This window comes from Nannospalax galili, unplaced genomic scaffold, assembly GCF_000622305.1.
Source record: "Nannospalax galili isolate Female #2095 unplaced genomic scaffold, S.galili_v1.0 scaffold1185, whole genome shotgun sequence".
NCBI lineage: Eukaryota > Metazoa > Chordata > Mammalia > Rodentia > Spalacidae > Nannospalax > Nannospalax galili.
Genome location: NW_008353597.1, coordinates 1,865,024 through 1,890,097, shown reverse-complemented (window position 1 = coordinate 1,890,097; position 25,074 = coordinate 1,865,024). Strand labels below are relative to the sequence as shown.

The window sequence follows — 25,074 nt, the reverse complement described above, 5'->3', positions numbered from 1 at the left end:
GCTCGACCATGTCTGGCTTCACTTGGAAGCATGAATGAGATGTTTCCTCTTTGCAGACTGGTCACTGATTCAAGTTCATCTGGTGGGGTCTCCATGGCCTCCCTGAACAAGAGGACAGGTGACTCACCACAGTTACAGGACATTTTCAGAGATGTTCCATAGTCCCCTGGAACTTAGTCGACCTTGGATGGCAAGGGGCAAAAACTGTCCTTTAAGTTCCTCTGACCACATTAGTATAAGCCTCAAAACATGGCTGTTAAGCATTCAATAAGGTTAGTTCCACCAGTCGTGTATTTTTAATTATCATGTGCTATGTACATAAGGCTTGTGTAAAAAAACAAATAGATAAACCTTGACTAGATATATATTTTGTTCCTTAAGCTAGTTGACTAAGAACATAAAAAAAAATTTTTTTTGTCTTTTTGAGACAGGGTCTCCCTGTAGCCCCAGCTGTCCTGGAACTCACTATGTTGGCCAGGCTGGCCTTGAACTCACAGAAATCCACCTGCCTCTGTCTCCTGAGTGCTGGGCTTAAAGGCGTGCGCTACCACACCCAGCTAAGACCATAAAAATTTTAAGATTATATGTATATTATTTTTGTCTCATCCTTTATATATCTAAACAGACATTCACACTTGATTAGGCTTTCATATTTTTTCTATTTTGGAAAATACCTCCACTCCCATATCCTTTTAACATCCTTTACATTCTCATTCTTTTTTTAAAAAAAAAAATAATTATAAGACACAATAGCATTAACAAATAAATTTTCCATCTGTTGTGAGACTTCTTTTCCAGGGGACACTAAGCAATGCCTATTCCCTTTTAAGGTTCTAGTCTCAAGCCAATGTTTGATTAAAGTTTTACTGAGAAACCAATGAATTTATTGAGCTTACTTACAGAGATAACTGAGGGGTTGCTGAGGGGTATGTATGACCTGAGGGTGTGCACACTGGAAAGCCTTTACCCAGCATGGGTCATGCCTTCTCTTCCTAGCCTTCCCCTGACTGTATACTTTAGCCCTCCCCAAATCCAGGAGGCCATGTGTGATTAGGGCCAAATTACATACGGTTGGCTGGGAGGAGTGTCTGGATAATGTGGTGAGGGTCCAATGACCCGGCTTGGCACTCCTTTAATGAATGAGCACAACCGTCAACAAGCCCAATTGTGACGATGTTTAGCGATCAGGCTCAGCCAAAGTCGTGATGATGGTAGTTATTTCATGCAGAAGGGACTGCTGTGTAGCATCATCTTATTAAAAGAACTTGGACTTTAAAAGGATTTGGTGCTAGGAGCCACATATGAGGGAGAATATACGTCATCTGTTTTTCTGAGTCTGTGTTACTTCCCTTAGTATAACAGTTTCTAGTTCCATCCATTTACCTGCAAATTTCATTATTTGATCTTTCTTTACTTCTGAATGGAACTCCATTGTGTAAATACACCACATTTCTGTTAACCACTCCTCAGTTGAGGGGCACTTAGGTTGCTTCATCTCTTAGCTATTGTGAAAAGAGCAGCAACAAACATGGTTGTGCAAGTGTCTCTACAATAGGATGAGTCTTGTAAGTTACTGCCAATATTTTCTTATAGTTTCAAGATTTCCAGTTTCACATTGAGGTCTTTGACCCATTTGGAGTTGACTTTTGTACAAGGTGAAAGATAAGGATCTAGTTTCATTCTTCTATACGTGGCGATCCAGTTTTGCCAGCACCATTTGTTGAAGATGCTGTCTTTCCTCCATTGTGTGTTCTTGGCACCTCTGTCAAATATCAGGTGGCTGAAATTTCGTGTACTCAGATCTGGCTCTTCAATGATGTCCATTGATCTATATGTCTAGCTTTGTGCCAGTACCATGCTGTTTTTATGACTATAGCTCTGTAGTATACTTTGAGGTCTGGTATAGTAATCCCCCTGGCATTGCTCTTTGTGCTCAGGGTGTCTTTGGCTCTTCGGGGCTTTTTGTGTTTCCCCATGAATTGAAGGGGTTTTTTTTTTTTTTTGTAATTCTGTGATGTATGTCATGGGGAGTTTGATTGGGATTGCATTGAATCTATATATTGCTTTTGGCAGGATAGTCATTTTCACAATATTAATTCTTCCAATCCATGAGCATGGGAGGTCCTTCCATCTCCTGGTGTCTTCCTCAATCTCTTTAACAATTTAAAATTTCACTGTAGAGATCTTTCGTGTCTTTGGTCAGAATTATTCCAAGACATTGGGGGTTTCTTTGGCTCTTTCTTTCTTTCTTTCTTTCTTTCCTTTCTTTCTTTCTTTCTCTCTCTCTCTCTCTCTCTCTCTCTCTCTCTCTCTCTCTCTCTCTTTCTTTTTTGCACCAATTGTGAATGGGAGCATTTCCCTGTAGTCTTTCCTCCAATTGCTTGTTATTTGTATGTAAAAAGGCTACTGATTTTTGTAGATTAATATAACCTGCCACTATACTGAAAGTGATCAGTTCTAGGAGTTTTCTGGTGGAACTTTTGGGATCTCTTGGGTATAGTATCATATCATCTGCAAGTCTGACCTCTTCCTTTCCAATTAGCACTCCTTTAATTTTCTTCTCCTGTCTTATTGGTCCAGCAAGACTTTCAAGCACTATGTTGAAAAGGAGTGGAGACAGTGGACATCCTTCTCTGGTTCCTGATTTTAATGGGAATGCTTCCAGTTTTTCTCCATTTAGAATGATGTTAGCTGTGGGGTTTTTGTACACAGCTTTAATTATGTTGAGGTATGTTCCCTCCAGTCCAATTCTCCCTAGGACTTTGAAAATAAACGCATGTTGAATTTTGTCAAAAGCCTTTTTTGCATCTATTGAGATGACAATGTGGTTTTTGTCTTTGAGTCCATTTATATGATTAATGGTGTTTATTGACGTGCATATATTGAACCAGCCCTGCATCTCTGGGAAAAAGCCTACTTGATCATGATGAATGATCTTTCTGATGTGTGTCTGTATGTGTTTTGCAAGTATTTTGTTGAGAATATCTGCATCTATGTTCATTAAGGATATGGGTCTATAGTTTTCCTTTTTGGTTGGGTCTTTACCCAGTTTGGATATTAGAGTGATGCTGGCTTCATAGGAGGAATTTGGGAGTTCTCCCTCTGTATCTATCATTTTGAATAATTTAAGTAGTATTGGTTGGAGGTCTTCTTTAAAGGTCTTGTAGAATTCTGCTGTAAATCCATCTGGGCCTGGGTTTTTTTAGTTGGGAGGCTTTGTATTACTGTTTCAATTTCCTTATATGTTATAGGTCTGTTAAACTGTTGATCTCTTCTTGGTTTAACTTTGTTGGTTCCAATGATTTCAGATATCCATCCATTTCCTTTACTAGCAAACAGGTTTTTAAAATATTCCCTTATAATGGTCTGGATGTTTTGGGTGTCTGTTTTGATGATTTGGAGGTGGTCTTTCTTTTGGTTACGTAGACTAAGAGTCTATCTTGTTTAGCTTTTCAAAGAACCAGCTCTTAGATTCACTGATTCTTTGTACTGTTTTGTTTCTATTACATTAATTTCTGCTCTCATTTTTGTTATTTTTTCTCTTCTGCTGGGTTTGGGTTTCATTTGTTCTTGCCTTTCCAGGGTCTTGAGTTGCAGTGTTATGTCATGCATTTGGGCTCTTCCTAATTTGTTACTGTAGGCACTTGGAGCTATAAACTTCCCTCTTAGTACTGCTTTTAAAGTGTCCCAGAGGTTGTGTCATGTTGTATTGTCCTTTTTGTTGAATTCCAGGAATTCTTTTACATCTTTCTGAGTGCTGGGATTAAAGGCATGCGCCACCACGCCTGGCCTTCTTTCTAATTTTTTAATGTAGGCACTTAGAGCTATAAACTTCCCTCTTAGGACTGCTTTTACTGTGTCCCAGAGGTTGTGTTGTGTTGTATTATCCTTTTCATTGAACTCCAGGAATTCTTTCCTTTCTTTCTTAATTTCTCCTTTGACCCACTCACTGTTAGGAGTGTGGTGTTCAATCACCACGAGTTTGTGCAGTGATGAGGGTTTTGTCCAGTGTTGATTTTGAGGTTTACTGCATTGTGGTCTGACAGAATTTTTTTTTGTATTTGTTGAGGCTTGTTTTGTGGCCCAGTATGTGGTCAATTTTTGAAAAAGTTCCATGGGGTGCTGAGTAGAAAGTGTATTGTTTGGTGCGTGGGTGGAATATTTGAAAGATGTCTTAGGTCCATTGGATGTATGGTATCGTTTATTCAGATGTCTCTCTGTTTATCCTTTGTCCAGCTGACCTGTGTAATGGAGACAGTGGGGTACTGAAGTCCCCTACTACTACTGAGTTGGGGATAATCTGTTTCTTAAAGTCCTGTAGTGTTGTTTGTATGAATTTGGGTGCGCCAGCATTTGGTGCACATCTCTTAAGGACTGTAGTATCTTCTTGGTTAACTGTTCCCTGTTCCTTTGGTCAGAATGAAGTGACCCTCCTTATCTCTTCTAAATACTTTTACTTTGAAGTCTATTTTGTCAGATATTAGAACTGCAATCCCTGATTGTTTCTTAATGCCATTTGCTTGGAATATTCTTTTCCATCCTTTTACCTTAAGGTAGTGCTTGTTGTCCTTAAAGGTGAGATGGGTCTCTTGCAGACAGCAAAGAGATTTTGTTTCTTAACCCATTCACTTAGCCTGTATCTTCTGACTGGGGAGTTTAATCCATTAATATTTAAGGTTATTATTGAATGATGTGTATTGGTTGCCGTCATTTTGATTGCCATTTGTATTCTCTAATTTTGTGTTTCCTCGATTATACCTTTATTTATTTTCTTTCGATGCCCCTGGGGTATAGTTGCTTCTCCACTCTTTGTATTGCTTCAAGTGTTGTTTGAAGGGCTGGTTTTGTGGACATGTATTCTTTTAGGCTTTTCATGACATGGAAGTTTTTCTTTCCCCCTCAACTATAATAGACATTTTTGATAGGTAAAGTAGTCTGGGCTGGCATCTATTGTCATTTAGAACTGGAAATACCTTAATCGAGGCTCTTCTGTCTTTCATAGTTCGCAATGATCAGTCACCTGTAATCCTGATGGGCTTTCCTTTGTATGTGACTTGTTTTTCTTTTGCTGCTTTCAGTATTCTCTCTTTGTTTTGTACATGTAGTGTTTTTCCTATGATATGCCGTGGGGTTTCTTTTCTGGTCCTGTCTGTTTGGTGTTCTATATGCTTCTTATATTTGTATGGGCATATTTTTCTTTAATTTTGGAAAATTTTCTTCCATGATTCTGTGTTGTCCCACAACTCTTGCATATTCCATACCTGTGTTTTTAAATTAATTTTCCATACTCTGCTTGAGTGGTCCAATTCTTCAACTTTATCCTCCACTGCTGATATTTCTGTTTCCCATTTCATTCATTCTAGAGGTGAGGCTTTCCCCTGTTGTTTCAAGTTGGCTTATTGAGTTTTGCACTTCCTTCTTCATTTCTGCCTGAGTTGTCTTCAATGTTTCTCTTTTGTGAATTTATTCAGAAATTTATCGCTATCTTCTTTTAGTTCTTTGTTTGTTCATGTGTTCTTTAAATTCGTTGAATTCCTTGATCATGTTTATGATTATTCTTTTAAATTCAGTGTCCTGGGTTATCTCTAGGGGGTTCTCCCTTGTAGAACTCTTCTATACGATTGGTAGATTGGTGGAGTTTGGTAGGGACATAGTGTTTTGGCTTTCCACTTTATTCTTTTGTTGTGATTTTGGCATGTGAATTTCTTTAGTTTATGATTCTGATATGAGAATTAAGTTGAAGTATGCATCTGTTTGTATTATCGGGGTGCCTACATCCTTTCTTTATTGGTTATGTAAAGCTGGTTGGTACAGGGTTCAGGTTCTCTCAGGTTTAATTTGGAGGGAATTGATGGCTTCAGATCAGCTATTCAGGAGTACCCACAGAAGCCCAACTCAGGTTCCAGTCAGGTACACTCAGGCTTCCTTCACTATGTTGAGGCAGTATCCAGGCACTCTCATGGCAGTCCTGTGTTCTCAGGCCCTCTGCCAGAGGGAGGCCAGAACTTGGCACTCTCTGACGGTCTGCTGAGATCAGAGCCGCTACACCGATGGAGGTCTGAACCCATCCTCTCAGGCTGTCTAGGGATCTCTTTTAATAAGCAAAATGTACACCCGTGAACTTTTACTTCTATGCTATAGCTTATGTTGGGAGTAGAAGTAGCATTTAGAGCAAAGGTAAGTTCTAGTCCCATCTTTCATTAGCAGGGACAGGAGAGTTTTGTCACTGCTTTGGGCCTCAATCCATCAAATTAGAACAGACCTCACAGGGCTCATAACGGACGACATAAGCAAAGCCCCTCTGCAGATGTAAACATGGCACCAAATTATGTTACTTACCATTAGCTACTGTGATTACACTGAAAAACGACAATGAATATTCACTTGTTCATTCACTGGTTAACCATTTCCTACCATGAAGGATTGCTCAAAGTCTTCCAATATAGTACTGAGTATTTTCTGTATTTAAGGTGACAATCTGGATTAATTACTGAAATTCTGTCTCAGTTTCTTTTCCTGCTGTGATAAATTACCCAGACAAAAGCAACTTATGGGAGAAAGGATTTATTTTGGCTCACAGATCAAGGGTACAGTCCAACAGGACCAGAAAGTCACAGTCACAGTCACAGTCACAGGGACCTGGCAGTTGGTCACACTGCACTCTAACTCAAGAAGCAGAAATGAATGCCATCTAGTATTCAGCTCTTTCTCTCACAGTCAAGGATTCCAAGGGTCTGCCCACATCAATTAATACAATAAAGACCTCTCTCTCTCTCTCTCTCTCTCTCTCTCTCTCTCTCTCTCTCTCTCACACACACACACACACACACACACACACACACACACACACACACACACGCATGCCCACAGGTCTGTCTCCTAGTTGATTCTAGATTCTGTCAAGCAGACAACACTAACCATCACAGACTCTTACACAGTGAAAGAGGAATTTAGGTTACTTGGGCAGTATTTATCTAACACCATAAAGACTCAAAATCTGAACACAAGAATAAGATCAGGTCAAGTGACCTGTATACACAGTTTTCATTCAGATTTTAGATTAAATAATATTAATAGCAAACATTTCCCATAAAATCACAAGGAAACTCTGTAGGTAACATGTTACAATTGTGTGCCATTTTACAGTTTTCCCAAACATTTCATACACATCATCATAGATACAACAGTGTCATTCTGAAATTTCCACTCTTGAGCAAATTCTTTTGGTATCCCAACACAGCAAGGAGGAGAGTTGATGCTACATAAAAGTCTCCTTTTTCATTTTTTCTTCCTTTGTGCTGTTGGGAATGGAACCCAGCGTCTTGTGAATGCTAGGCAAGGGTCGACAGCTGAGCTACATTCCCAGCCCCTAAAGTCTCTATTTAGAACTATTACATTTGCAATATTGAGCCTATGGTTATAAAACAGCAAGAATGAAAATGAGATCTGTGATTGCAAAAAATAACTTACAAGATCTGAAAATGCTAGATAAAAATAACACTTTGGTCAGGCATCGTGGCACACGCCTTTAATCCCAGCACTCGGGAGGCAGAGGCAGGCGGATCTCTGTGAGTTCAAGGCCAGCCTGGCCCACATAGTGAGTTACAGGACAGCTGGGGCTACAGGGAGACCCTGTCTCAAACAGACCCCCCCCCAAAAAAAATTAACACTTTAGTGGCACACGCCTTTAATCCCAGCACTTGGGAGAAAGAGGCAGACAGATCGCTGTGCGTTCAAGGCCAGCCTGGTCTACATAATGAGTTCTAGGACAGCTGAGGCTACAAGGAGACCCTGTCTCAAAAAGACCAAAAAATAAATAAAAATAAAAATAACACCAGCACCACAAAAATATAAAATAACATCTGAAAAACATATTTTAATTAAGATATACCTTAAAATATTCAAAATTTGAATAACATTTTATAATCAAACTTTAAATCCAGCATTACAGAATTTTTTTTAATTAGGCTAACTACATTTACTAACAAGAGGTTACAATTCAAGATCAAGACACATTATAAAATATGTATAATAACAAATTTAAAATCTTATAGTCAAAAAATACCTTAGAACTTTTCAGTAAACACTACTGTATTACAAATATAAATTAATTTCAATGATTTAAAATCTCTGGTTTGACATACAAAGCATCAGATTCTGTGGAAAGCAAATAAAGTCACTCCTAATATTATACTTCACAGAATCCGAAGGGAAAAAGAAACTAATGAAATCTGAACAGTAAGCTGTTCCTAGAGCTAGAGTACCTGACCACATACCTAATATTGATTAGGAAACAAAATCAGACTCTCCTGTTCAGAAGCATATAAAACACAAAGTCCAGGTAAGACTAAAGAATGTCCTAGATACAAAGAAACTGCTTTTTCTCCACCAAAACTATTATCTAAGGATTTCAAAAACAGAATCAGCCACACGTCTGGCTCAAGACTGAGAAACAGTTCATGTTTCCCACATAACACACCTGTAGCTTCTAGGGTTATTTTAGGCACTGTGGTGGACCAGTTACAATGTTATAAATGGAGAAAAGGGAAGGGTTTGTAGACATGAAACACAGTGAAGCTGACTGGCCAAACAAAAGTTACAATATAACTTGCGAAGTCTCAAACAAGGAGTACTTACTAAATACCGTGACCCTAGAGGGGAATAAAAAAATATTAAAAAAAAAATAAACCAACCTTTCCTGGCTTTCTAACACTGGCTATGTCTTAATAATTAAACTACTCAAAGTCCCTTTCCTCATCTGCACACTTCTGGTAATGGACTAAAAGTTCAATAAGCATCTAAACCAATGGTTCTCAAACTTTTCTGTGCAGGTTCCTGGGTCTAATTGCAGTAAGTCAGCATGAGCTGGAAACTGAACTACTGGTGTTCACTGAGTACCACAGATGACTGCCATTTGCAGGTGGTCTTCAAGGCACATTAAAAAGCACTAAGTCAATAATCCGGATGCCGCTAACAGAACACAAGGATAATATAACCGTCTCAGCACCAAGCTATTAAGAATTCAAGACCCATCTGGGCATGTAGCTCAGCTGGCAGTCTTGTGTAATTCAAGACACCCTGGGTTCTGACCTCAGAACCACATGAAGGAGGTGTGGTGGTGCATGCCTATAATCTCAGCACTCAGGAGGTGGAGGATTACAAATTCAAGGAAATGCTCCGTTACAAAGCAAGTTTGAGGCCAGGTTGGGCTATATTGTTTCAAAAAATAAAAAGAATTCAGGATCTAGCATAGAGTAGAAGACACAATGAAAACTAAGAAAATATTTATAGAAAGGAAGAAAAAGATGAAAAGAACAGAGAAAAAGGGAAGAGGGATGGAGCAGGCTTGCTAGCTGTCTTATTTACAATTAGAAATACAAAATGGTAGCAACACAAGGCCCATCATGTGCTGCTGGGAAACAAAGTCTCCCCACAAACATCCTCAATATTAAATGGCAAAGCACTGCGGAGGAAATGGAGGCAATACACAAAGCAAAAAAATTCTACTGGAAACTACTGGATGCTCTCCCCAGGTAGAAGAGAACACGGAATGTTCCAAACTGGAACATGGAATTGAGATTAAGGGGTGAACTTACTGGTTATGCATATGTACAAATTTCATTTGGGATAATATACAGATTACAAAAACATTACTGGCAATATTAACTTCTGTCCATTTCCTTTTTTGCATTTTCCCATTCACTTACATTACAATTTTTGAGATGTTTTATCTTCATTTCTGCTGGTCTTCAAATGGCAATGGGTCTTAACACATTAACTGTAAACAAACACAAAGGAACTTAGGGGAATTCAGAAATTTAATGAATCCTGGAGTTAAGTATTCTACTTTATTGTGGCAGTCCTGTAGGCAGAGGGAAATTGGGGGAAAGCACTTTTACTTGCTTCATCATTTATGTGATCTTCAAAATATAAAACTTCTTTTAAATGAAATTTACATGATCAGCAGGCATCCTGTTTTCTGTATAAAGAAAAATGTTCAAACCTACAGAAAATTCTCTCCAATTATGGACACTCTTAACGCACTGATGTACTAGTATCCCTGTCAGTCTTCCCCACAGTAGTATATCAAGAAAATACCTCTTCTGTGACCACCCAGTCACAAGAGATGCCCAGGAACTGCCCTCTAACTACAAAGCCTAGACCACAGGTACCTGATCATCAGGTATCATCAGTTCCTTATAGTAAACAGACCCTGAATTAAAAAAGACTTGGATTCAAAGGTCAGTCTATTATAATCTTAGTTTTTCTTAACGTGTTTGTGTGTGTGTGTGTGTGTGTGTGTGTGTGTGTAGGTAGGTAGGTAGGTGGGTAGGTATAGGCATATGTATATGGTCTATAGAGTCAATTTTGTGTCCCCAAATGTTGGAAGAATGTTTTCTAAAGTTAGTAAAAGAGGCCATATTAACCACACAAAATTTTTTGACCTTTGGGCATCTTGGCTTAGGTCAAGAAAATAAAGGCTTATAGTCACTGGCCCATAATAAGTCAAACTCTTGGAAAGACTCTACCTGAACAACTGCTTTGCTGCTGCAATCAGGAAAAGCAATTTGTCAAGCAGTAAGATGAATATATTCATTATTTATGCCTATGGACTCCTGTAAGCTTGATGAACAAGGGTCCTTTCAATCCAGAAGACTTATCTACTCACTCAGAAATGATTAAAATCTTCACATTGGAAAGTATATTCTAAAATATGTAACTCAGGGCTGGGTGATTGGGTCAATGAGTGAGGTACCTGCCATGCAAGCATGAGGACCTGAGTTCAGATCCCACAGACCATGCAAAGAAAGGCACCATACCACACACCTACAATTCAGTGCTCCTAGCCTATGCCTAGACATGTGGCAAAGACAGGAGAACCTGCAGTATTCATGGGCTAGTCTGCCACATGCCACATGTAGCAGCACACAGCAACAACACAAATTTGACTCGCACAAGGTGGAGAGCAGGAACTGAGGTTGTACTCTGAACTCCACATGCGCACCATAGCACACATGTGCCCACAGTTACATCCACGAATGTACATACATATACATACATGCAAGTCATACACATACATATACACAGATTTTTAAGTGTAAAAAACATGCAAGTTAGGTGACAAGAACTCATACAGTTTTGATTTCTCTAGATTTTCAACAAGCTTTAGGTCAAAGATGTACAAAGAATATTGGTAAAGTATTCATGAACTAATATGGCCTAAGAAGGCCAATTTTATTTCCCATATAGAGACCACACTTTTAGAATTGAAACAAGGGGGGAAATGCCTGAGGAGAGCCTGCTATAATACTTTAGGAGATGAAAATCTGTGGATATAGTGGTTAGAGATGGATACCAAGCTGGAAAGGAGTAAGCAGGGCAAGCTTTAAGTCCATTACCCCACCATTTCCAGTGTAATTCCTTGGGTGCTTCAAATGAAATAACACAGTTGGTTATTCTTTGATTTCTATATCTGTCTCTTAATGATCTAGTAGCTACTAAATGTATCACTTTTATTTTAAAGTCTTAGATTATGATTACAACAATCAAGCCCAAGATAATACATAAGTACAGTTAAATTTGGAGTTAAAGGTATTGCAAGGCAAAGGTCTTTCTCCTAGTGCATTTTCTACTATGCTGGCTGCATGCGTAAAATAGAAAGCATCTCTAGCATAAGTGTTCTAGACTTTAATTGGAAAATGTGCCTTGTGTATTAAGCATTCACTTATATAGCAGAGAAGAAGCCATTGTCTGCAATGCCCATGCTCTTCCATTCCTTAGTGACAGGCTGCCAATTTTTACCTTAGCACGGGGTCTTACAGAAGACACTACATTTCCTAGCCTCCCTTACAGCTAGCCATGGCCACAGGACCATTTAATAGCCAACAAGAGAGTAGCTTAAAAATAACTTGTGATGGCCAAAAAGAGTATCCTTTAAAGACAGGAGCTGTACCTGTCTTCCCTTCCCCCTAAATAATTCAGAGCTGCAATGATCAGAGCTCTAACTGCAATTTTGTTTCATGAGCTGACCTTCAAATGTAAAACAAAACACAAGAAGAATCTGTATCCTTGGTGCTCAGATTCACCACATCACACCTGCACTGACTCTGGGCTTTAATGTGAGCGGGGGGGGGGGGGGGGGGGGGGTGTTTTTTTAACCAATTGTTTGTTTGCTTTTTTTTTTACACTTTACAAACACACAACTCTATTTTCGGGTGTAGACATGAAGCATCTGGCTTTTCTGTTACACTCTGCAAAATCTAAAACCTACTTTAGGGGCTGAGAATGAAGCTCAATAGTAGAACACATACCTAGCAGGTATGAAGCCCTGGGTTCCCTACACAGCACTGCAAAAAATAACTGAATATTAATGAAGAAATAAAACCTGGGGCCGAGGCAATGGCTCAGTGGGTACAGAGCCTGTGCAAGCATGAAGACCTGCGTCTATATCACCAGCATCCACATAAAAGCCAGGTACAGCAGCATGCCTCTGTAACCCCAGCGCTGGGGGTGGAGACTGTCGGATGGTGGAGGTGGGGAAACTCCCTAGCTAGCCAGTCCCACCAAGTAGAGCTCCAGGCTCAGGAGGGAACCCTATCTCAAAAACTATGGTGGAGAGCAAAAGAAGTCATTCAAGGTCAACCTCTGGCATCCAAAAATAGGAAGAATTTCTCAAATATCAGTTCTTAGATTTAGAAGGGTATAAACTAAAGTATACTTTTAAAGCTATAGAAAAGTAAATTTTTCATTATGAGGATTATATTTCACAGTCCCTTTTATTTGTAGTATCTTGTACCTTCTAACATTAATTTTTAGAATTCCGTTTTTAACCTTCCTGTGGAAATCAATCGTACAAGATCATTTCCTATCCTTATCACCTCTAAAAGTTTTTAATCCTAGCTGCTTATTTAACAGAACTATAAGACACAAAGATAGCAAGTGCTTTACATATTGAAAGCTATTTTCCTTAAAAATGGAAAATATTCCACACTAAAATCTGGATAATTTCCATTACGCAAACCCCCAAATCACATGCAATCTTTGGCCCTGATGGTTCTGAATACAGCAGCAGTAACTTAGCTTTCCAAAATAAACTTACTGTTTTCTGGACATCTACGCCCAGATTATTTCCTTCCTTTGGGCACAATTCAGGTTTTATCAATTTGGTTTGTTGGTGTTCTTCTAGGATTTCTCCATCATAACACTTTTTTTTTTTTTTTTTTTGGTCTTTTTGACACAGGGTCTCCCTGTAACCCCTAGGCTGGCCTCAAACTCACAGAGATCCACCTGCCTCTGCGTCCCAATGCTGGGATTAAAGCCACCATCATCATAATACTTTTTATAAATGCATCTTAATGTATAAATACATCCTAATGTATCTCATTAGGAGCCAGCCTATTTTTCAAGAAAAGTCCTAAAGCCTGTACTTTTGACTTATATTATTCATGGCTGGGGGTGGGGAATTTCAGAAAATTTTGTTTTAAGACTAGATGTAATAAATTCACGAGATAACTTTCACTGCCATCTAAATTCAGCAGCTCTCCGACCTCATCAAAGCTGTTTCTTTCTACAGTGGACAGTGATTAAGACAAAAACTCACAGCTGGTCAAAGTGTAAAGACCACACGTCCGTAGGGTGTTCAACCACAAATGGCACATCTCTATCACTCCCTGCAGAAAGGCTCAGGGACCACTGCAAAAGAGGGAGAGGCAGACTGTAGGAGCCAGAGGTTGGGGAGGACCAGAGCAAAGCAGCGTCTTCTGGATATATGACCTGATGGCTGCATTCATGAACTCTGAGCAGTTGTGGATGCCTGTACAAGTTCAAGTCAGTGGCCAGTCAACATTCCAGTATGGAGTGGGAGGGGTTCACAAGCCCCTACCCCTAACTGAGGAGCTACAGACAGTTAATGGCTTCTGGAAGAGGGAGAGTCAGTTTTCTTTTAGACTGTGGCCCTGTTAGGTTGACAATGCTCAGGTATGAATGGCCCCACACCCATGAGTATATGGGCAGCACAAACTGGAATGACAGCTATTAAAATCGGGAGGGGGGGGCTTGGAGAGATGGCTCAGCAGTTAAAAGCACTGACTGCTCTTGCAGAGAACCTGGGTTCAACTCCCAGCACCTATATGGCGACTAACAACCGTCCTATAACTCCAGTTCCAGGGGGATCCAATGCCATCTTCTGACCTCCGTGGGCACTGCACAACAGAGGTACACTTACATACATGCAGGCAATGCACTCATACACTAAAAAATATTTTTTTTAAAGGAAGACACAGAGTTGGGAGGAGGTAGAGGGTGGGGAGTGGATCTGGAAGGACTTGGGGGAGGAGTAGGAGATGAACATGATCAAAATACATTGTATGCATGTAAGAAATTATCAAAAACTTAAAAGTATTTTTTGATGCCACGTGTGGTGGCACATGCCCTTAATCCCAGCACTTGGGAGGCAGAGGCAGAGGCAGGCAGATCTTCGTGAGTTCGAGGCCAGCCTGGTCTACATAGTGAGTTTCAGGACAGCTGGGGCTACAAGGAGACCCTGTCTCAAAAAGACCAAAAAAAAAAGGATTTTTGAAAGAAGTAACTTTCCCACTACTTCAACAAACAACGTTTACAATGATATTATCTTAAGTAACAGGCTCATAGCACCTGTACCAGAAGCCCTCATTTGGTTGGTTTCAACTGAGGTCTACAGAGCTTTGAGGTATCAATTAGTGGAAGGTACAAAGTAGGGCTCTCAAGCTGCAGCACGTCTCCGATCACTTGGAGGGCTGCTCGCCACACCCAGGGCTTTGGATTCAACTAGGCCTGAAGCATCACCAAAAATTTCCTTTTTTAAAGCACATTTCCAAGGGATGCTGATGTTGCTGATTTGAGGGCCACATTGTAGAAATCATTGATGTACACTAACAGAAAACTACTGATGATAATATACAGAGCAAAGAAAAGTACACAGGACCCACTCTCAGCTTCAATACTAACTTGCATATGGTTGAATCTGGTAAGTTCATAATAATAGCTGAGTCTTATGTAAGAGAACCTTAAAGTTCTTTTAGGATCTAGGAATCAGGAAATCCAAAATAATTTCCAGATTGCCAATACCACAAGTGTCTGACTGACTCAGGTGCTAATAACAATGCCAAGCTTCTAGACTCAACCTGATAGTGTCACCCTGTCCTGAAGCTATAGTTTCTAACATTCATCCTGACTGTTGCCTCAGAAAACATGCCAAGAGTCAACAGTGTGACTGGGTAAGAATGTGGCTGCATGTAAATCCATCACTACTGGAAAAACCCAGAAGTGCATTACCTACCAACATGTCACTTACGTGACCTTGAAGCTAAAACTAGATGAGACTTTGCAAAATATGCTTCAGGAATCCTGGAAACTACTTCCTAAGACTATAATTAAAATGCACAGAAAGAGAAGCCCATAACTTTCTGATTTCAGATGATGCTAATTTTAAGGAGGACAAACAATTTTAAAATGCAATTAGGTTGAGGGGTAGAAAAGACAGTGCAGACTTGTCATTACAGCAATTAGCTGGGAATGCCCTTCAGTATGTGTACTTCCCCCTAGTTTTGGTAATAGAAGCTACATATAAATATGGGTCATGGGACACACATAAATGCTAATAAATTTATCAACTAGAAAAGCAACTGATAAAACCAAAATAAACAGGAACAAACAAGTACTATCAAGAATAACTACTACAGGAGAAACCTCCCTTCGAGTTGTCGGTCAGGACAGTCCAAAAGACTCCCAAAATTACACAGGCTATTGCAACAGCCCTTTATCTCCCAGAACTTGAAGGTAAAACCCTACTGCTAAAGACAGGACATAATCTGGACAGAGAATTGGAGCAATGGAGCTGAAACTGACCTGGAAGCCATTTCCTCTGAAGGCAGCTCTCATAGCTTTGGAGAGCACTATGCAAGCTGCTAAGGGAGAACATCAGTCGATGGTCCAACCCCAGTTTTAAAGCCTAATGACTACAACAATGACCAGCATAGCAAAATATATTGATGCAGTAGTGGCGTTTTTATCTTGGGAGTAATCAACAGCTATTGGAACTCATGTGTGGCACTGCAAACATGGGCAAATACATATGGCTGGAGAGGTCAAAGGGTACATTCCATAATAGTACATAGCCTGGAAGATGGTACAGTATTACCAATATACATACTTCTGAAGATCAGATCTATCCTATGTCTCACATCCAGCCTCCAGTAGTATTTTATTTATATTCCATAGAGTCCTACTCACATCAAGAATCAGTGCAAGCCCAACAAGAATAAAATACTGGAATACAGCTGAATTGCCAGTATGTCAAGGTAAATGTTGTCACAACACTCCAGAGGCTACACCTGTGCAGAATGGACACCGTCAGAACAGGTAAGAGCTGCTGAACATTTTGCTACAACAGGGCAAGAAGGAACAAGACTAAGGATGCAAATGACTTAAACTCAGTTGATTAGAAAACCACCTGAATGCTGCATAAAGAATACAATGGGGGGGCTGGAGAGATGATCCAGCAGTTAAAAAACACTGGTTATTCTTACAGAGGACCAGGTTCGAGTCCCAGCACCCACATGGCAGCTAACAACTGTCCATAACTCCAGTTCCAGGGGATCCGACAGCCTCTTCTGTCCTCCACGGGCATTGCATGACACGGGTATACTTACCTACATGCAGGCACTACACTCTTACACATAAAATAATATTTTTTAAAAAAGAATACAATTAGTCTTTCAGAACCAAAGGCATCAGACCTAGGATGACCTAGGAAGCACACTTAAGCCAACAGTGACTCTGAAATGACTAAGACATACGTACAAGACTTGATATACATGTTTACTAGGAACTACAGATTGGCCCAAAAGCCTCTCATCCAATTTCAAGAGTATATCATTTTCAAATACATAGTGAAGTAAAATGAGAGGTACTGCATTCTTTTTCATATTTATATTCTCCTCATTTCCAGAAAGTAAAGATACATGACCACTTAACATTGAAACATAATACTTCAGTTGAATTCATCTCATAAAAGGATGAGTATATTACCAACTTCAGTTACAAATTTGATGTTTTCTGCTAAGTTAAAAAGAGAGTTATGCTGGGCATGGTGGCGCACGCCTTTAATCCCAGCAGTTGGGAGGCAGAGGCAGGCAGATCTTTGTGAGTTTGAGGCCAGCCTGGTCTACATAGTGAGTTCCAGGCTAGCTGGGGCTACAGGAGACCCTGTCTCAAAAAAACAAAAACAACAACAACAACAACAAAAGAGTTTCATAGTTTATGTTCGCCAACAAATAAAAAGTATTAATACTTTTTGCATAATTTTCCTTGTAGCTAAACTCAATGGAAATTTGTCAGGGCTGCAGAGATGACTCAGCAGTTAAGAGCACTGCAGAGGACTCTGGTTTGGTGCAGAGGACCCTGGTTTGGTTTGCAACACCCATATGGCACTCACAACTGTCTCCAGCTCTAGTACCAGAGGATCTGACACCTTTTTCTGGTCTCTTATCCTAAATTCTGCTTAAAATTAAGTAAGTGTCTACAATGAAGCTATTATCTATCTACTTTTGATTAAAGAGTACCACAAACAAGGACCATGTATATTGTACATTATAGTGACAAACTTTCATGTGCTACTTGAGCTCACTGAGAAGCTGACTCTGGAAGCTGGATCTCTCCCTCCACCCTCCATTTCAGATACAAGCATATTTGTCTCAAAGCTTCCTCCAAGGCCTCTTATCTGGGGATGGCTTGCCCCCGACTCCATCTGTCTGACAGGGAGGGCAAAACATCCGAAGAGTAAAAATACCATGCCCTTGAGAACAGGAGAATAAACTATTAAAGTAAAAACACTGTGCCCTTGAACACAGCTGGGAGGTAAATCATTCCCAGTCACCTTCCCAAATCAAAAGACTCAGTTACTGTTTATCCCATGATATAAAAGGTGCAGTGGAAAAGCAAAGCTGGAAATTCAGCCAAGGGAAGCTCAGCCATGGAAAGAAAGCCCAAAGGGGAACTCCAGCTGACTGCTTCAATTTCCCAAGTTGTACCTGCTCAATAGAGTGAGTGCCCAATTTAGTATCACCTCTACTTGTTCTTACTTGTCCTTTTACTTGGAAGCTTCACCAAAGGATGCTGCTCTGTCCAAGACTCCCAATGGGCAACTCCAGCTGGCTGCTTGAAAGGGGCTTCCTACTGATTTCTACATGTGACGATGTTCTGTGCCTGCTGTCTCAATCTTTATTACTTAATTATATATATGGCTATTGTAGCTCATTCTACATTTAAAACACCATGTGAGCTCCAGAGGCTCCAATGGCCCCTTCTGGCCTCCAGGGGTGACCACATGCACATGTATGGACACTCATGCATATACACACATGCAGACATAAACACATAAATAGAAATCTTTTTTTTAATACAATGTTAATGGAAAAAAAGGCATGAAAGAATTTAGCAAGTTACTTTGGAAAGCTCTTCTATATTCCAGAGAAATGAATGAAGGCTGGCATTCTCTGAGAGACAACAGGGAGTCATGTCGGTCCTGAGAAGAGGCAAATTTACCAGTCAAAAGTATTTCCATTCTTTTTTCCTTTTTTTTTTGGGGGGGGGGGTCTTTTTGACACAGGGTCTCTCTGTAGCCCCAGCTGTCCTGGAACTCACTATGTAGACCAGGCTGGCCTTGAACTCACAGAGATCCGCCTGCCTCTGCCTCCCAAGTGCTGGGATTAAGGGCGTGCGCCACCACACCCAGCTAAGTATTTCCATTCTTAATCTTTCAAATTTATGTCAGTAAGTCTCATGAATAGATTAAACCACTAAGTGAATATATAAACTTAATATGGGTTTTCTCTTTTCAGGAAGTTAATGTCTGTGAAAGTAAGATGTATTACTTTTGGTCTGTTGCTGTTTTAATGAGATAGTTCTGGTACACAGCTTAGAAAGGCTAGCTTTAAAACTGCTATGTAGCTCAGGCGAGCCTCAAACTCATGATCCTGCAGACTTACCTTCCACAAGTGCTGGAATGATAGTGCTGCATCGTCATGCCACTTTGGTGCATTTTCAGAACTTTTAAAAGTATATTTATGTATTTGTGTTGGGGGCGGGGAGTGCACGCCCATGATCAGAATGTCAGAAGGCAACTACAGGGAGTCAGTTCTCTCCTCTCACCTTGTAGGGCCCCAGGATCAAAGCCAGTCATCAGGTTCAGACTTCTAGTTCTTTCTTGCTAACCCACTATGTTGCCTCCTGTGAGTCAAGCTTTTCTCCCTTGGTTGTGAGGACTAGTTTGCTTCACCTGTCTTTATAGTCTATTCTGAACCATATTTGCAATGTGTAAGTTTCCCATAAAATATAATCTTCCAAACTATTAGGTGGATTTTACAGTTTTCTAAACATTATAGTTTTTTTAAAAAGGTTAACTTGAAACATGTACAATAACATGATCAAAAGAAAGAAAAATTTCTCCCCTAAAAATTCAAGGTACATATCCAAAAAAACCCATGACCATTTTAACACACGGGCGTTGGTGGTATGAAGATTATTACAATTTGGTTTTTGCCCTCAAGTAACTTAGAGCCCTAATAAAGAACACAATTAAACCAATTAAGAGTGTTTAAGGACTCAGAAAATAAATAAATAAATAAAAGAGTAAGAGCCTGGCTGTTGTAGAACCCAGGTTCAAGTCCCAGCACCCACATGGCAGCTAACAACCATCTACAACTCCACTTCCATGGACCTGACGCCCTCTTCTGACCTCCCAGGACACTGCATGATATGCGTGCACTTATATACATGCAAGCAAACCACTCATACACATAAACAAAAACAATATTTTTTGAAAAGCAAGCAGAGTAAAGTGTGACTTCAGGAAAGAACCTAATTTGGAGTGATGAGATCAGTTAATGGTACCTTAGGGAAGCGGTCGACACCAAAAGCAAAAAGCAGCTGGAACACTCATACTTCGGAGAATCCAAAGTAAATCAACTGATAGAGAAACCTCAGCTTCTTTAAGGGAAGAAATGAAAAGTGTTCTGCAGCAGGTTAGACTCCGTAAAAACGTGATTTTCACTGTGGCTCTGTAACAAACTATTCCTTAGTAAACCTTTAAAACACATGCTAATATTCCATACACCATACTGCAAAGACATATAAAGTCTTCCTCAAAATTCTAGCGGGAAATTCCCACCTATCATGAGAAATGACGCTTGGAGAACCTAACATGCCGCCACGGAAAGAAAGCTACCAGAACGCGCTTTCCTAATGCAAACAGCGAGGACGACTACCCGATCCCTTGACAAGGACTTTCAGCTGAAATATCTAAGTAAACAGAGGGACATTTTAATTTACATAACCGAGCAAAACAGGAGGATAGGAGGAAAAACTGCAGGGGGACTAGGAAAGAAACACGTGACGAAGTTCAGCAAGAATCCAAAATCCAGGAAAGGACGAAGAAAAGGCTGAAGGCTGTGGGAAAGGATGAAAAGCAGGTATTTTTAGAGTGACAGGAGGGCTGGGGCTGCAGAGATGCTCAGCGTTGGGAGCACCGGCTGCTCTTGCAGAGGACCCGGGTTCGATTCCCAGCACCACATGACGACTAACAACCATCTGTAACTCCAGTCCCAAGCTCCGATAAAAAGGCCTCCTCTCCGCTCATGGAGGACCCGACCTCTCCTCCCGCTGCAGCCCTGCGTCTCTCCGCCATGCAAGGCCCGGCCTCCGCATCCCGCACTGCTCGACGCCCCTCCACCCGACACAGCATAGACTCTCCTTTCCCTCAAAGGCGGCCCCGGCCTCTCCTCACACGGCTGGCCTGTCCTCCTCGCACGGCCCGGCTTCTCCTCTCCGCACGGCCCCGGACTCCCTATCCCCGCACGGCCCGGCTTCTCCTCCTCGCACGGCCCGGCCTCCTAACCCCGCACTGCCCGGCTTCTCCTCCTCGCACGGCCCGGCCTCCTAACCCCGCACTGCCCCGTCTCCTCCTCTCGCACGGCCCGGCCTCCTAACCCCGCACTGCCCGGCTTCTCCTCCTCGCACGGCCCGGCCTCCTAACCCCGCACTGCCCGGCTTCTCCTCCTCGCACGGCCCGGCCTCCCCATCCCCGCACGGCCCGGCTTCTCCTCGCACGGCCCGGCCTCCTAACCCCGCAAGGCCCGGCGTCCTCACCTGGACAGCGAGTCCTCGCTGGGCGGCCGCGCCGCCGCGGGCTGAGCGCCGAGACTCTCGCAGCTCGAGCTCTTCTCCATGGCGCGGGAGCAAAAGGCCGAGGGGCTTTCCGAGGCCGCCAGCGCGGGAGGTAGCAGGAGGAGAGCGCGGGGCCGTGGCAGCCCTCAGCCCCGCGCCGGCGGGAGCGCGAGACCGGAAGCGGCCATGTTCCCCCAGACTGCACCGGGCGCGGGGCCTGCCGGGAGCTGAGACCCGCCCCCCCCCCGCCGCCGCCAGTGGCCCTCCGCGCCTGCGCTCTGGCCGCCAGCGCCGAGGCTGGCCTGGGGAAGGGCCGAGTTGTTCTGGGTGGATCCTGAGAGGACAGGGAAGGGGACCCTGGGCTGCGGGGAAAGTTCCGGAGAGATGAGTGAGGGAACACTGGTACGTCGGAAGACGCCAGGTGGTAGCGCTTGGCAGAGGTGGAGTCCAGGGGAATGAGAGGAAGGGGGCAGGACATCAGGGAAAGGGGAACTGAAGCAAAGGGCGGGTCATGTATGTGTGATGCGGTATGTAAAGGCTGCTCTGCCAATGGGGCTCCGATGGTCGTTCTGCCAGTCACCTTCCTTATGACCCAGCCGACTTCAACTTGATGTGCACAAGAGGAAGAACATTTAACGCACAGATTAGATGAGTTGTACAATGCTCTCGCCAATGCCTGATGCACCCTAAGTGCTCAGAGGGTCCTGCCTACCTGATAGGAGTTGTTAGGACAGAATGGTCTAACTGCAGACTCAATAAACGGTTGTCCGTGGCTGTTAGGAGGGAAAACTAAAGGAAAGGCGACAGATCAGTAAGGACTGACTGATAGGGAAAAGGTGCTGAGTATATCCCCAGGCGGGGGAGGGACGGGCTGGGGCCAAAACGCCCACTCCATTTCACCTATGACCAGCATGGCACAGAGGGAACTGGGGAAGAAATTGACACTTTCAGGCTTACAATAACAGAGCGTATGGGCTAGTATGACTTGGAAAGGTCTGTAGAGGAAAAGCACTTTGGCACAACTCATAGGTAGAAGTTTTGAGGGAGTGAGGAGGGAACTGGAAAGTCACACAAGGAATTAAACTTAAACTCTGCTGGATACAGTCGTTTCAAATAGACAAACAGCAAGGCTGTGCTCTGTCAGATTCCCCTGTAGAGCAGGAAGGGAGTGTGGAGAGACAGAAATGCCATAAGGGAACAGGAGCTAGGTAAAAGGAAATGTTAATACCAGCGATTGTCTGCTAGTTGGACACAGGAAGGGCATAGGGAGGATCTCATACAGGCATTCTTCTGACTGTGACTGCCTTTATCACCTCACTACATAAAACCCTGTTTGCTGACATAATAACTTCTACATGGTCCTGTCTAGTGATTGCTATGGAATAGTGTAGGTTAAGTGGAGGGAGTTTGGAACCAGACCAGCCTTCACTGTAATCCTGATCCTGTCTTAAACTTACTGTTGATTGATTCTCATCTCTGAAATGAAAACATGCAACAAAATGCTTTTCTCTACACGGAATCAGTTGTACAGGTGATGGAATTTCAAATCAGAGCCCCCCAGATTAAACTGAAACTAAGTTTCCCAGGCTATATTCTGGGAAACTGTACAAGGATGTAAAAGAAAAATAATTCTAACTGTAGAGAAGAAAAGATGACCTTTTCATGCTTCCTTCAGCTGGAAAAATACCTGAAAAATCCCCCTCCCATTTCTGCTGTAACCATGTAACCAAGCACTCCTACTGTGACCTGAATACCAGCCCCTCCTACTGCTTGTGGTTTGTGGTTTCTGTCTATATAACCCAGCTTCTAAACTGAATCTGGACTTCCCCTTTTGATCAAGGTGGAAGGCCGTCTATAGACGTAATAAAAATTCCTCTTGCAATTGCATCTTCTGGTTTGAGGACTTGAGTTATTGGGGTGCGACCTCCCGAGAACATAGGGTACCCCAGTCTGGGGGTCCTACACAGGAAGCTCTAAATAAATGGGTCTATTAATGCTTTTTCCCCACTGAACTCCAACTTTGCTATTAACCTGAATGGGGAAGAGTGAAAAACAACGCTTTCATCTCAGCTGAAAGTTGAACTGTTGCATTTCTTTTCTGGCACATCAACTGCTATGTCATACCCACAAAAATTAACTTACTTCCTGTTGTCTCTGTTGTCTCACTTTTTATAAGACTGTCTCAGCCTAGGGGCTGAGGAGATAGTTCAGTCACTAAAGTGCTTGCTGTGTGAACATGAAAACCTGAGTTCCATCCCCTAGAGCCTATGTTTTTAAAAAAATGCTGGGCGTGGTGGCGCATGCCTTTAATCCCAGCACTCAGGAGGCAGAGGCAGGTGGATTTCTGTGAGTTTGAGGCCAGCCTGGTCTCCATTAGTGAATCCAGGCCAGCTGCGGCTACAGGGAGACCTTGTCTCAAAAAAGACCAAAAAAAAAAAGCCAGTCTTGGTGGCCTGCTTGGGATCCCACTGCAGAGTGAACAAAGACAGCAATATTCTTCAGTCTCCCTGGCAAGCTAGCCTAGCAGAAAAAACAAGGCAGATGGATGGTACCTGAGGAATGACACCCAAGTTTCTCCTCTCTGGCCTCCACACACACATGCACATGCACCTAATGCAAACAGCATTCACATACAACACACATTAAACAATACACATTTTGGGCGGGGTGGCGGCTGGGAAGATGGTTTAGTGGACAAAGTACTTTCCACATAGGCATGAGGCCCCAAATTTGGCTTCCAAGCACCTACATAAGTGCTGATAGGCATAACAGCCCGCCTGTAATCCCAGCACACAGGAGACGGAGACAATTCCTGGTGCCACTACCTGAATCAGCCAACTGTGAGTTCGAGTGAGAGACTCTGTTGCTCCCAGTTCGCAAGACCCCAAAGACCACCAAGAAGCCAACCGATGCAAACACACAAGGGGTTCTTTTATTGTTACAAGCTTAAGCTTGGGCCCACTCTGTCACCGACTCAGTGGATCTCAGATGTGAGACCCCTTGCTTCGGGAGACAGAGGTTTTTATAGGTTTATTTCAGCAAGTTCAGCAAGTAGGGGAGTAGGGGGTCTCCAGCCTGGCAAGCATCTGATTGGTTGCAGCTCAGTGCCAAACCATAAACTTCTGGCTTCAGGAAATCTGAAGATATCTGGACTTTTAGTACTTTCCTGTCCCTGGTTAATTGATGGTTGGTGGGGGAGTTGTTCACTATCCATTCCAAGTATTGTGGTTTTTCTTGGAAGAGGGCCCAGGGCTGGGTCAGTCCTATGGAGGTTTTATCCAAGATGGAGTCACTCAGGTCTCTCAAATCAACCTACATATATAAAAGATTGTGGAAGACATCTCTGACTTCCACATGTGCACACATATGCACACCCACACACATGAATATACGTGCATAGCCTGTTAAGGTTCAGATAGCCCCGCCCCCTCACCAACAGGATCCCAAGGACTTCTCATGCTCCTGAGAAAAAGGAACCTAGCTGATAAGCACCTTGGTCTTTGAAGTCAAGAGAAGCAGACTTTTCTCCACTGTTTGGCCAACACAGCAAGCTTCCCCTTTGATCTCTAAAGAGGACAGGTTTTAACAGTCCTGCTCTCCCACTGCCCTCCCCCACCAACTTTAAAAAAAATACATCTTCCTGCCTTCTGCAGGAAGCAGAAGCCTCCCTTTTAAAAAGACCCCAGCTCAAGACCCGGGCAGACATTTTCCCTGCCTGGAAGGGAATCCGTCCCATGTGTTCCTTTGCTAATAAACCCTATTTTGATGGAGTTTTAGCTGTGCCTCGGTGCCTCATCCTCCATTCGCTCTTTCTCCGCCAACTTTTTACCTATCACAGCCCATATACATACACATACAAAAATAGTAATACCT

At 42.3% G+C, this 25,074-nt stretch overlaps 1 protein-coding gene across 7 annotated transcripts in view; it reads right to left on the bottom strand.

The window, feature by feature from the left end:
* Mtmr2 (myotubularin related protein 2) overlaps positions 1–21,433 on the bottom strand; it is a 91,821-nt gene extending 70,388 nt beyond the window's left edge. For 2 of the 7 annotated variants that reach the window (XR_003846739.1, XM_029554890.1), the window contains exon 1: positions 21,184–21,424. Coding sequence is in view for 5 of the 7 variants with exons in the window: in XM_029554890.1 (XP_029410750.1) it covers positions 21,184–21,263 (80 nt within the window). In the remaining 2 variants the exon portion in view is untranslated. Of the gene's footprint in view, positions 1–9,707; positions 9,779–21,183 lie in introns of all 7 variants that reach the window. The other 5 variants (XM_008850836.3, XM_008850835.3, XM_029554892.1 and 2 more) reach the window with 5 other exon arrangements.
* Between the last annotated feature and the right edge of the window lie 3,641 nt (positions 21,434–25,074).